The sequence below is a fragment of the Xenopus tropicalis genome, chromosome 1 (genome assembly GCF_000004195.4).
Source record: "Xenopus tropicalis strain Nigerian chromosome 1, UCB_Xtro_10.0, whole genome shotgun sequence".
Lineage (NCBI taxonomy): Eukaryota > Metazoa > Chordata > Amphibia > Anura > Pipidae > Xenopus > Xenopus tropicalis.
Window position 1 is genome coordinate 72,455,664 of NC_030677.2, and position 13,015 is coordinate 72,468,678.

The window sequence follows — 13,015 nt, forward strand, 5'->3', positions numbered from 1 at the left end:
AACAATAAGTAAAAACATCATAATTTGGAGCCAGAGAGTACCGTGCGGCAAAGGCGCATCAGAGGAATAACCAGCAGTTATATGTTATATATATATATATATATATATATATATATATATATATATATATATATATATACCAAGAAAAAGATACCGCACTCACAGGACTTACTTGAGAAAAGTCTAGCACCTTATATAATGCTACATTGTGGCCGACCATGTATCGTTGAAAATGTTACAATACTTTTGGTTACTTTTGTTTCTTGTGCCTTCTCCTGTTACTCTCTCACCTACTTATATGTCCAGTCTGTTTTTCTATTCTCAGCAGTCTCAGCTCTCTGTTTTTAGTTCTTTATTCCTTACTTCACCGTATTTATTGTGCACTATATTCGTAGCTGGACCTTGTACTAACTAATCTGCACCCCACACCATTTCCACCAGCCTATACTCCAATTCAGGTCCTGCATCTAGTGGCTGGCGGTCCCCCCCTTTGCTGGGTATGGACACCACCACCTGATTGGCCCTGCTAATAGCCAGCTCCTGCCTACTGTGCCACTTTACTTCCCCTTTATTCTCGTATTCAGGTCCTGCATCTAGTGGTTGGCGGTCCCCACCTTTTCTGGGTACGGACACCACCACCTGAATGGCCCTGCTAATAGCCAGCTCTTGCCCACTGTGCCCCTCTATTCTTGCACTCTATAGCCTCGCCCTCTAAGTGGACAGTACATTTTTGTGGACCGTATTGACACTCTGGGTCCCCCCCGGTGGGGTTGATTCCATGCTCATACGTGACACTAGCTGTCACAGGGGCTACTCAGACAGAGTGGCTTTTACCTCACCCCTACGCGCTGAATAACGCGCTGAATAACATACTATTTTCCTGGTTACGCCGCCACGTCTTTTACTGTATATGCGGCTACTCTTCACAATGCGCTGACTAAGCGCGATCGATACTCGCAAGCCCTGACATATGCGGCAGCTTTCACATGGGCTGATAAGTGCGACTCATATCCTGTAACTTCTCCCTTGTGCGCGGCCACCGTAGCTCTGGTGGGTACTACAGTTTAAGCCCTTGCCCATTTGCAATCCTGCTTCACATTATAACTATAGCGGTGTGGTGCGAGTGAGTTATAGTTCAGTACTTATATGTTCCAGCTCTTTCATACACGTTTTTGATGTAGCACAGGATCTACACACTTGTCTCACCTTAATATCCATTACCCCTTGTTTATCTGTCTTATATTTTGTGTTTTAGTTTTCTTTTTCTCTCCAAATCTCATTTACTTGACTAATTAGCATTATACACTCCCACTCGATGATGTCATACTGGTTTTGGCGCCACTTTTGGGTTTAATTGGGGGATTTGTTTGACACATACTCACTTTGAGAAAGGCTGCTGTGCCAGCCGAAACGTTAGTTACTTGACCAATAAAAAGTTTTTTATTTCTTGTAAGTCCTGTGAGTGCGGGGTATCTTTTTGTACTATATATATATATATATATATATATATATATATATATATATATAAGCATAACAAAGTGACAGCACTCACGGGTTTTTCACAAAGATAATCAAAAGGATAACAAAAATGCTAGATGCAAATAGTGAGGTTTTACTGGACCAACGTTTCAGTTCCCTACTGGAACCTTCGTCAAAAAATCTCTTGTGTATTATAATTGCATGTACAACCGACATTTCGGTCCCTTTTGGGACCTTTTTCAAGGTGCAAATACATACAGCAACTCGGTTTAAATAGCCTCCTCTCATGAATCCAGGGAGGGCCAGTGACACCATATGCACATTAACCCCATAGTGACCATTAATACCATATACCAATTATATATTGTATAAAAGTGCATTCATACTTCATAATAAATCTGTTGCACATATTCAATACCCCAATCTAGTTAAAACTGCAACGATATTAAACAGCATACATGTGTATAAAATTGCCCCCACATCTATAAATACTCGTGTAACATTGTATATTATTATCCTGAAAACCCAAGCATTCTGGATAACAGGTCCCATACCTGTACAATAAATTACTAGCATATATTGTTTTAAGCAACCTTTTATCAATTCTAGTTAAATCATAGGAAACACCAGAATTAATTTTTAAATGTATTCTAGGAAATGTGGGGCTTATTTGCTAGTTATGGAAAAAACTGCTTAATTGCAGCAACAAATATGTTATCATTGCTTTTCAGTAGGGCTGGGCGATATACCGTTTAATACCGAATACCGGTGTTTTTTTTAAAAACTATATTCATTTTTCAGATACCGCAATACCGGGGTGTCAGGGTACTCACCCGTGCGGCCCGGTCTCGCGCGCCTCCTAGCGTGCGGCCAGTTGTCCGCGGGACGTTGCGCACGCGCGTCCATGTGCGCGTGCGTCAAAGCGTACGTACATGTCAAAGCGTGCATGTCCGTGACGCGCTGACGGCGCCGGTTCTGCGCATACATGGGGGGTATTTAAAGCTATCAAACGCCTCCTCCTGTGCTATGTTGTCTGCGTCCTTGCCTGGGAAACTAAGCCTGCCTGATTTACCTTACGACTTTCTGTTGCCGATCCTTCGCTTTCCTGACTCTGATTTTCAATACTGCAGTAATTATTCTCTAATTTATTAGGACATGGGGTTAACACCTAATCATGCACGGAAAAAAAAAATACCGTCAAATACTGTGACACCGATATAATTTTGAAAAATACCGTGATATAAATTTTTGGTCATACCGCCCAGCTCTACTTTTCAGTATTCTATTTGCCGCAAACTGATCAAACCTAACTACTAATTGGATGCTATTGGTTACTGCACGGAGGTATTTACTTTCAACAAATCATCCAGCAAATGGTTTACAATTGGCCTGAGAGGACTGTAAATCCTCTGAACTGCACACCCAGTTGGGACCCTTATGACAATGAATGGTCCGTATATGGGCCCTCTGTCAAGCAATCATTACATTACTCAGATGTAGTACTGAGCCATAAAAAAAAACAAAATTAAACTAGCAAGCATTGCCCTGCACAGAAACAATTTAAAAGGAAGCTCACCATGAATAGCTTTTAGCAAGGTTTTTTGTTGGCACTAATTTAAGATGATTTGTAACCTGTTTTTATTATATTACAGAAATGACTACCTAGATATAAGGCGGCTAGGGTTACCTATTACCATAAATACTGGTAGTTTATGTTTCAATTAAAAAACAGTATTTAAAAGGACTGTTTTAGACTTAATTCTACTAGATACTGTATTTAAAAGGGAAAAACCATAAATAGTTACATTAAGGAAAGATGTTTAAACAGCAGAAATAAATCTGCTATGGTCTCATCATATTGGCTCCTTAATCAGGATATTTGGGGGTGGTGGAAAGATGAGAACAAGAGAGAGGAAAGGGAAAGGGTGGACACAGATAGGTAGTTAGAATGACAAATACAAGCACAAATTGTACTTCAAACACTGAGAAATGCTTATTTTGGCAAAAGTGTCTAAACTACAGCAACACTATTTGTGCTGGGTTGTATAATTGAATGCAGGTCAATTTGAAACAGAAATTACTCACCCCAATAGTAAAACTCCCAGTAAAATAATCAAGGTTAGCTTGAATGAACCATATATTGGTCAGTCCGAGTTCATAGCATCTGTCTTTTGCACGTAAGAGAGATTCTTCTTTATTCTCTATAAGAATCACCTGTGTTTAAAAGAAGAAGTGCATACTGCAGTTTAAATAAGAACAGATTGTGTCCACAAGAAAATAAGAGGGCAAATATGTGTGGCTGAAATCAAAATAAAGGAGTATTTTCTACATGTGTTACTTGCAAGGCAAGGTGAACAAAATTATGCAATTCACCATGTTTTTTCCAAGAATTCTACATGACTGTGCCCTCTGCAACACGTTGCAAAATTTTGGAGGCTCAAACTTTGTCCAGGGGCTCCCACTGCTGCCATCGCTGGAGCAGCAGTGTTCTCAAGTCAGCTATTTACAAAGCACTGTAGTCAGAACCTTACAGGCAAAATTAATCCCTAACTCATCTTTAGTTTAATTAAAAAGAAAATGCTTAATCTTTGTGTTCTGTTGCCACTGGCCATATTTATCATCCCCATGACTTCCCCCTTGTTTCTTGCTTCTCCTTGGTAAAATGTGTAAGTAAATCCCTTTTAAAGGAGACAAATTGTCTGGCCCAAGGTCCCAATTAACTGAGAGGAGAATTAAACTGAGGCCAAAGAAACAAAATCTGTAGAATGAAAAATAATCAGCAATACAACTTGCAAAGACTCCTTGAAAAGCCATTGAAGGGATACACAAATGGTAAATGCCATCCAGTCCTTTGGCACTTCAACTATAACCTAAAACTTGCAGAATGAAAAACTGCCTGAATTTTTTTTTTTTTTTAAATATTTGTATACTAAAACAAGCTTCAGGGGTAGTAGAGCAGACATTTCTTTAGAAAATCCAGTGAGGACAGCATTTTCTGCATTGTAAAACTTGACAAGAGATATGATGCAGAATGCTGGAAGGGGAATATATCCCCTCTGGTAGAACACTATTATTACTTGGTACTGTAGTTATTTCTTTGCAGCCGCAGATAAGAAAAGAATTTAGTGCAGAGACTAGATCAGGCAGCACTCTCAGTGTAAGATGAAATCCCTTGGGCAGCACAAACATTTAGCCAAGTTTTATATCCCATATTCCCTTGTCGTGATGTCTGTGAATATCTATAGAGAGCCGGCTTTATAGGCAACGGAGAGTGAGACAATAACATCACCATCTGAAGAACTAAGTCTGTGAGACAGTAGGGCCCCAATACTGCATGTGTGACAGCTTAGCTAATGTCTCTTGCTGGTGCTTGTGTTTGAAATAGGGGACAGACTGGGAATAACATTCTTTTGTTTCTATGTAACAATGAAAGTGAAAAGGTAGAGGTGAAATCTTTATTGGAAAACTATGATGATAAACCATAGCAAGCATTCAGAATATTCCAATTCTCTTTTCAAGATGATAACACTATTACATTATTTGTACATTACTGGTAGGCAGCTAAACCTTAAAGGACAAGGAAAGTATAACATGATACAGCTCCTTATGAAAAGACGGTGTAAAAAACTTATTGTGCTGCTCTCATCCTCTTGAATCATGACTAATCCTTTCCAGCAACATCTCCTTTTCAGCAGGGTGATGTAAGCACAGTTCCGTTGTGCAAACCTACCCCCCTGCCCTGGCCAGAGCATGGCCAAAAGCTCAAGCCCAAGGGCCTAATATAAACTCCCTTTGATGATGACACAAGGGTCACATGGAATATCTGTGTGTCATGGCTAATCTTCCCGGTCCCCATAATAATTGTTGACACTCCAACAGGAATCGAAGCCCCCACGTTTCCTAGGAGATGCCAAGTTCCTAAAACTTCCTGGACTACAACTCAACTTAACCTGATTTAATGTTTGGTAATATGTTTAGAGCATGCTAGGAGTTTTAGTCCATTAATAGAAAAGTGGAACAACACTTTTTCGGAAGGCAACTTCCCCTTCAACTTGTGCTTGTTTTAAATCAATTTCTAGCAACTGTATAATGATTGGATTCTAGAGCGACTGGCATTGGTAGCACAGCATAAACATTATTAAGTGGATATGCTAACAGCTGCCAGGAAAGATGCTTACATTTCACATTTATGACAAGTGTAAGAGGCATCATCATAATTAATTGCTACATCTATGGTGCACACTGTAATCTGTCACTTGCAGGGTGACTTCATCCGGATTTCCTATACACTTTCCAACTTGTTTCTAACTTCTTTCCGCCACACAAAAATGACTGGAGTGATTAAGGATTTGTTTTTACCTAGAACAGATATCCCTTTCTGCCTCATACAGGAAATGAAAACTAATCTATCTGGCACTTCTTACAGTATCTCCTTAATGCCTTTTCTTTTAAAGAGACACCAAACCTATTAGGTAAAATGGTCTCTAAACTGCTTGTAATACAAATCGCTCTTAGGTGTGCTAAATTGTGAGCCCTTTAATAAAATACTGTGACTAATTTTACAATAAAGATTAGAAATGCTTTTAAAAAAAAAAACAAAAATAAAAGCCTAAAGCAGAAGTCTATCCACACAAGTTATTCATCCCATACATTACACTGCAAGGACACAAACAAAACCATGGCAAAACACAGAATAATAATTCAAGAGGGAAATAATGTGTTTACAAACGCAGATGGACAAAAGGACAAACTTATGTTCTGCACTGTGTTCCCAATGCACCGACAGGCACTCAGCATTGGTTTGTCTGCGCGAAAACATGAAAGTATCCATTTTCGCTTTAAAACCTGCTGCATGTGAGCACAGACTAGTGACCAGTATTGAAAAGGAGCAAAGCAAAATGGCTTTTTTCCTCCGCAGGCAGATAAAATGGCTAGCAGCCAATGGCTCAGACAACTGTTAAAAACTAAAGCAGTGCATATCTATAGAGGTGAGGTATCCAAGTATCCAAATTAGGGACAATATTTGTAACAACCCAAACTGATGAAGGTATTCATATAAGCTTAATGTCACATGTGACTGTAAAACAGACAATAGGAAAAGAAATCTTTTAAAAACTTTTTTCAGCTCTTCTCCATGGAACTGCAATCTTGCAACTAAAATTTGTTTATTGTAATCTTCTTACCTGGCATGATGGCAGCTTATGAGCCAAGACAATTCCTACATGGCCCTGGAAAACATAAATCTCATAATTAGTTTCATCATACAAAGCAAATAAAACCAGGACTGGCAGCATGTTTGACCATGATTATTGTTAAAGTAAATGTGCTGTGAATATGGCAATGTTTCCCTGAAACAATTCTGCATGTAATGGTGTTCTGCATGGATACAAACACTTCCACAGGATACAATATAACAAAAAAACCTTAAATCATCTTAACCAGCAGGAATTCCCAAATACCAGAAGTGGTATAGGGCCCCTAAAATGGTATTGGGCACCATTTATTCTTTAAACCACAGGAGCCTAAAATCTCAGGGCACAACATAGTCTATTTTTAGAAAAACAGGAGCTTCTTTTGTTTCACACCTAAATGTATTGTAACCATTCTATGTTGGTCTAGCACTGTAAAGAACTTACACTTAGACGTCTGAATGTGTGTCTATTAAAATGCATGCTGAATGCATTAATGTGTGGCATAAATGTGTTTGTAATGTTTGTGTTTTTGTGAGTTTAATAGGCATTTCTCTCTATTAATATGTTTGAAAGCACATTAAATGCATCACAAGCCTCCCTGATTCAAAAAGTTTAAGGAAGAAAGATACTTAAAATCACTGGGGGTGCCAATTTGTTAGGCACTGCCCAATTAACTCTAATCGGTAACTTCTTACCCCTTATATTTGTACAGAGCGTGCCACTGCCATCTTGTTTCATGCTCCCAGGTATCCACTGTCCTTGGAGGGGCATGTGCAGTACAGAATCTTTTTCGAGATTACTATACTGAAGGCAGGGCAAGATGGTGGCACTGTGCCTTTTTTTCTTTAGGCACCACAGATGCATATTAAAAATTCTTAACCTGTTTAAATGTATACATATTTAAATCACATTACATTATGAAGTGCAAGAGTATTCCTATGATACTGAAGGGATTAAAAAGTGCATAACCTCTCCAGCATCTGGTTAATTTGGGAAAGGAAGGGCATAGAATATGTGCCAGGATACATTACCCCTCCACTGCAGAAATCCACAATAGTATCTCCAGGTTTGGCTATATTAGTCACCACCGATAACAGATTGTTCAGTTGCTGCTGCTTCCTCACAGCGCGCTCGCTAGACATTTTCCCTAAAATTGTAAGCAAAAAATAGCTAAATGACAGCATTCTGTTGAATACCACAATGTCAGAAACATGTTTAGATTTAGTTAAAGAAACTGGGATCAAAATACTATATGTATACATTTGTATAGGTGAAACAAATATAATTACAAGTATGGGATCCCTTATCCGGAAACCCGTTATCCAGAAAGTTCCGAATTACGGGAAGGTCATCTCCCATAGACTCCATCATAAGCATATAATTCAGATTTTTAAGAATGATTTGCTTTTTCTGTATAATAATAAAACAGTACCTTGTACTTGATCCCAACTAAGATATAATTAATCCTTGTTGGAGGAAAAACAATCCCATTGGGTTTATTTAATGTTTAAATGATTTTTAGTAGTAGGCATGGAGATCCAAATTATGGAAAGACCCCTTATCGGGAAAACCCCAGGTGGTTTCTTCCACAAATTGGTCAGGCCTATCACAGGAGCTATAGTGCCAGTGCAGTGGCTCATGGCAACTGCTCAATTGCTCATTGGTCGGACAGTTGCATTGTGGTTGCCCATAAACGGGCAGATAAGTTGCTGAATTGGTCTGAAGGACCTGAATCAGCAGCTGAAAGTCTTCCCGCGTATGGCCACCTTTAGAGTTCACCTTTGATAAATATGCCTCAAGGCATTCTATACAAATGAATATAGAGCTGCAGAATTTCCCCCTGGTCAGTTGTAACAAGCTCTACAGTGGATATAAAAAGTCTACACACCCCTGATAAAATTTCAGGTTCCTGTGCTGTACAATGAGACAAAGATAAATCATTTCAGAATTTTTTCCACCTTTAATGTGACCTATAAACTGTACCACTCAATTGAAAACAAACTGAAATCTTTTAGGTGGACGGAAGAAAACCAAAAAAACTAAAATAATGTGGTTGCATAAGTGTGCACACCCTTAAACTAATACTTTGTTGAAGCACCTTTTGATTTTATTTCAGCACTCAGTCTTTTGGGGTATGAGTCTATCAGCATGGCACATTTTGACTTTGCAAGATTTGCCCACTCTTCTTTGCAGAAACACTCCAAATCTGTCAGATTGCGAGGGCATCTCCTGGGCATAGCCTTCTTCAGATCACCCCACAGATTTTCAATTGGATTCAGGTATGGGCTCTGGCTGGGCCATTCCAAAACTTTAATCTTCTTCCGGTGAAGCCATTCCTTGGGTCGTTGTCATGCTGAAAGATGAAGTTCCTCCTCATGTTCAGCTTTCTAGCAGAAGCCTTAAGGTTTTGTGCCAATATTGACTGGTATTTGGAACAGTTCATAATTCCCTCTATCTTAACTAAGGCCCCAGTTCCAGCTGAATAAAAACAGCCCCAAAGCATGATGCTGCCACCACCATGCTTCACTGCTGGTATGGTGTTCTTTTGGTGATGTGCAGTATTGTTTTTGCACTAAACATATTTTTTTGGAATTATGGCCAAAAAGTTCAACCTTGGTTTCATCAGACCATAACACCTTTTCCCACATGCTTTTGGGAGACTTCAGATATGTTTTTGCACAATGTAGCCTTGCTTGGATGTTTTTCTTCGTAAGAAAAGGCTTTCGTCTTGCAACTCTACCCCATAGCCCAGACATTTGAAGAATACGGGAGATTGTTGTCACATGTACCACACAGCCAGTACTTGCCAGATATTCCTGTACCCATCTCCTGACTGATATCTTTTAACAATGAGATCCCTCTGATGCTTTGGAAGCTTCTCTGTGGACCATGGCTTTTGCTGTGGGATGCGACTACGAAATGTCAGGAAAGACCAACTAGAGCAGCTGAACTTTATTTGGGGTTACTCAGAGGCACTTTAAATGATGGCAGGTGTATGCTGACTCCTATTTAACATGATTTTGAATGTGATTGCTTAATTCTGAACACCGCTACATCCCCAGTTAGAAGAGGGTGTGCACACTTATGCAACCACATTATATAAGTTTTTTTTGGTTTTCTTCCCTCCACCTAAAAGATGACATTTTACATGGGGTGTGTAGACTTTAAGACAGTTTAAGAGGGACTCTTTATGTATGCACCATAGTATGTATGCTTTTAGGTAATATCCCTCCTTTCCACTGTACCAAGACTTTTTAAACAGGTAAAAATGAAATTCTATTTATTTCTATTTGTTTTATTTATTATTATTTATTTAATCTATTTGTATTTACCGAACCCGTTTCTTTTTTAAATTGCTATTTACCCTGGTTTGTGGAACTATACAAATAGAAACAATGCTATACAATAAAGCAATAAATGCAAATAAAGCAAAACAATTCTACTTATGTACACATGTTGCAGATAATGTCTTTCTCCTGCCACAGCAGTTGCTTTGGCTAAATATTTGCTCTGCTGAACATTAACATTCTTCTGATTTTTACAAGCAGTTTTGAAACAGTTTAAGTACCAGTTTTACTCTCAAGCAAGGGAAGCCCTTGAGAGCAACTTCCTTGCAGGGCTGATAGGAATCAATACAATTCAATGTTAGTGACCTGACTCAATTTCACCTGCCTAGCTAAACCCAAGCTACTGCCCTTTAGGAAATACCAACAAATACCTAAAAATACCTGACTTCAAGGCAAATGTTTAAACCAGAATATACTGGAATTCTGAAAAAGTACTTGCTGATTTCAAAGCTAGGATTGCTAGAAGAGCAGTAAACCCAGTGAAGATGAACTGGTTTTCTTGTTGTATTATAAACCACAACATCTGCCTACAACATTTGTTACAAAGCATCTGTCTTTGGCACAATATATAACAATTAATAAGCAATATGTCTGCTTTGAATCATTCTTGGTGTATTTTTAATTTACTTTACATACAGTTTCTTTGTCCCAAAAACAAATAAGAACACTGCCATATCAGGATTACTAATTTTACATTAATACTATACATCAGATAAAGATGACTTAGGTAAAATGATTTTATCTTTTTGCCTTTATCCTTGGGTGCCCCCTAACAGATGCACACCTGCCCATGATGGCATTCAGGTATAACCTTATAAACTTAGTCTCCCTCCTCTCTCTCCATACATACACCCCACTGAATGCATCCTTCATTGCCCTCAGTCTCTATTGTTCATAACTGAATGTGTGGGTGGATTCCTCCCACTGCCTTCTCATTCTAACCACAGAACACAGAACACGGAACACATGACAGCTATTTTATACTAGAAAACAGGCTGTCAAATTAAATAGCAAGAGAGGGAAAAGGAAAGCATATTTTCTTTTTCTTCTCACATTAGGATACTGCATAGAACATTCTCTTTTAGAATACTGATTTACACTGGCATACGAGAGGTAGTGGCGCTTCTGCGTTTCTGTAGCCATAATTGTGTGACACCCCATTTCGGTGTGAATTTGGCTAGGAATAGAAGGCATAGCGGTTAGTGATTTTGCGTAGTGTGAGTACCAGAGAGAAGAAGTGAAGTGAAGTTGGGCTATACAGCCCTGATGATAACTAATAAGTATAGGGCCATAGAAAGCAGATAAAAATATACCTAATTTGATTAAGTAACCTAAGAATTAAGTTTGGATTTACTTTAGCAGTACCTGACATTGGCAGATCAAAATGTAGTGACAATTTATGGAGTGTGAATACAAACATAGGACTGTGTGGCTCACCTAAGGCTAATGGCACATGGGTCTGCTGCCTTCTACCCTCTCTGTCTATATATGCACTGATAAGCAAGGGATCTGCCTGCCAGTGCACACACACAGAGTGAATTTTGTTTTGATACATATACTTTTACTGTGTTAGTGTATGGGCATTGTGTTGCCCTTTGGTAGGTTTCAGAAATGAGAATGTAGTGAAAATAGGACACACTGTTTCAAGTTTATATTAGCTGTAGACTGTAAAAAGTGTGGGTATGATGTACATATTTTGTCTTGCATGCGTTGTGTCCTATTCATTGATTTGTGTTTCTTTATCAACATAAATCACTGCAGCATCTGCCCAATGATCTTATAAATGAAACATGAATACCAGCAGTGGTTAGTACCTGAAAGAGTGGGAAATAAACAGGTAACCAACAGACAAGCATGTCTGGAGGGCAAATTTGCAACACATAACAAAAATATATAAAGGCAATTGGCACAAAGTCACAAGAACTCAAAAGAACTCAGAAGTAGTACACAGGAACAATAGAGAATCATGGAAATAAAAGTGCATTCATATTTCCTGCAAGCCAATCTGCAGTGGTTTGCAGGTGCATTATTTTTTCACTCAGTATTAAATATCTTATTGTGCAAAGAGGAAACACTACCAATATTATGAAAAAGACATTATACTGCCTTAAAGAGATTAAAACTATTCTGAAGAATAAAAAAATATAATCAGATTTCCAAACACTGAGTTGCACAGCAGGGCTGGTGGCACCCATAATTGTCCCTATCACTTTTAGCTGCAGGCTCTTTGGCACTGATGGCTGAGCAGAATTATGTGCATGGAAAGCTGATCTCACAAACAGTGATGAGCAAAATTTCTCAACAGGAGCAAGAAAAAAATGCTCATTGACTCCCATGCTTTTGCGTGGAAGATGTTTAAAAATGATTTCCTTTTTCTCCGTAATAACAAAACAGTACAGTTTTCTTGTTCCTAACAAACAAATAAACGATCCCTAGTGGAGGCAAAAAATCCTATTGGGTTTGTTTAACATTTAAATGATTTTTAAGTAGACAAGGTATGGAGATTCAAAAAGGTCCTTTATCCGGAAAACCCCATGTTTTCTAGATCTTGGAATATAACAGTAAGGGAAGCCCATGTAGTGAAATTCCTAAATAGCATTTGATTCTGCCAAAAGCAATTACTTGCTTCCCCATATAACAAAAAGGGATTTACTAGAAAAACAAAAAGCAATTTTTGAATCAGCTAATACAAGTCGGCTAGCCTCAAAATCCCTGTTGATTGATAAATATTAGTGCAAAAAATGCATGGAATCACAAAGCAGTGAGAGGATTTACTCTAGCATGCTGTCCCTCCCTACCTAGAACATTCCTGAGGCAATGGAATGACAGATTTACAGTAAGCCTTTTGTTTTTACCCATCAAGTAATGGACCATGGTGATCTGCTCCATCTCATAATAACATCAGTGGCTGCTGCTATACAAGCCATCTTTCTCTACACCTTTGCATACATCAGGTGTACCTTGAGCTAAATAAACACAGACATCAATCCTGATATA

General features: G+C 38.6%; 1 protein-coding gene across 4 annotated transcripts in view; it reads right to left on the reverse strand.

Annotated features, from left to right (window-relative positions):
• Window positions 1-13,015, reverse strand: part of gstcd (glutathione S-transferase, C-terminal domain containing) — a 54,532-nt gene that overhangs the window by 14,274 nt on the left and 27,243 nt on the right. For all 4 annotated transcript variants that reach the window (XR_001925008.2, XM_031903124.1, XM_004911089.2 and 1 more), the window contains exons 6-8: window positions 7,703-7,818; window positions 6,663-6,707; window positions 3,565-3,693 (exon numbers count right to left, since the gene is read on the reverse strand). Coding sequence is in view for 3 of the 4 variants with exons in the window: in XM_031903124.1 (XP_031758984.1) it covers window positions 3,565-3,693; window positions 6,663-6,707; window positions 7,703-7,818 (290 nt within the window). In the remaining variant the exon portion in view is untranslated. The remainder of the gene's footprint in view (window positions 1-3,564; window positions 3,694-6,662; window positions 6,708-7,702; window positions 7,819-13,015) is intronic.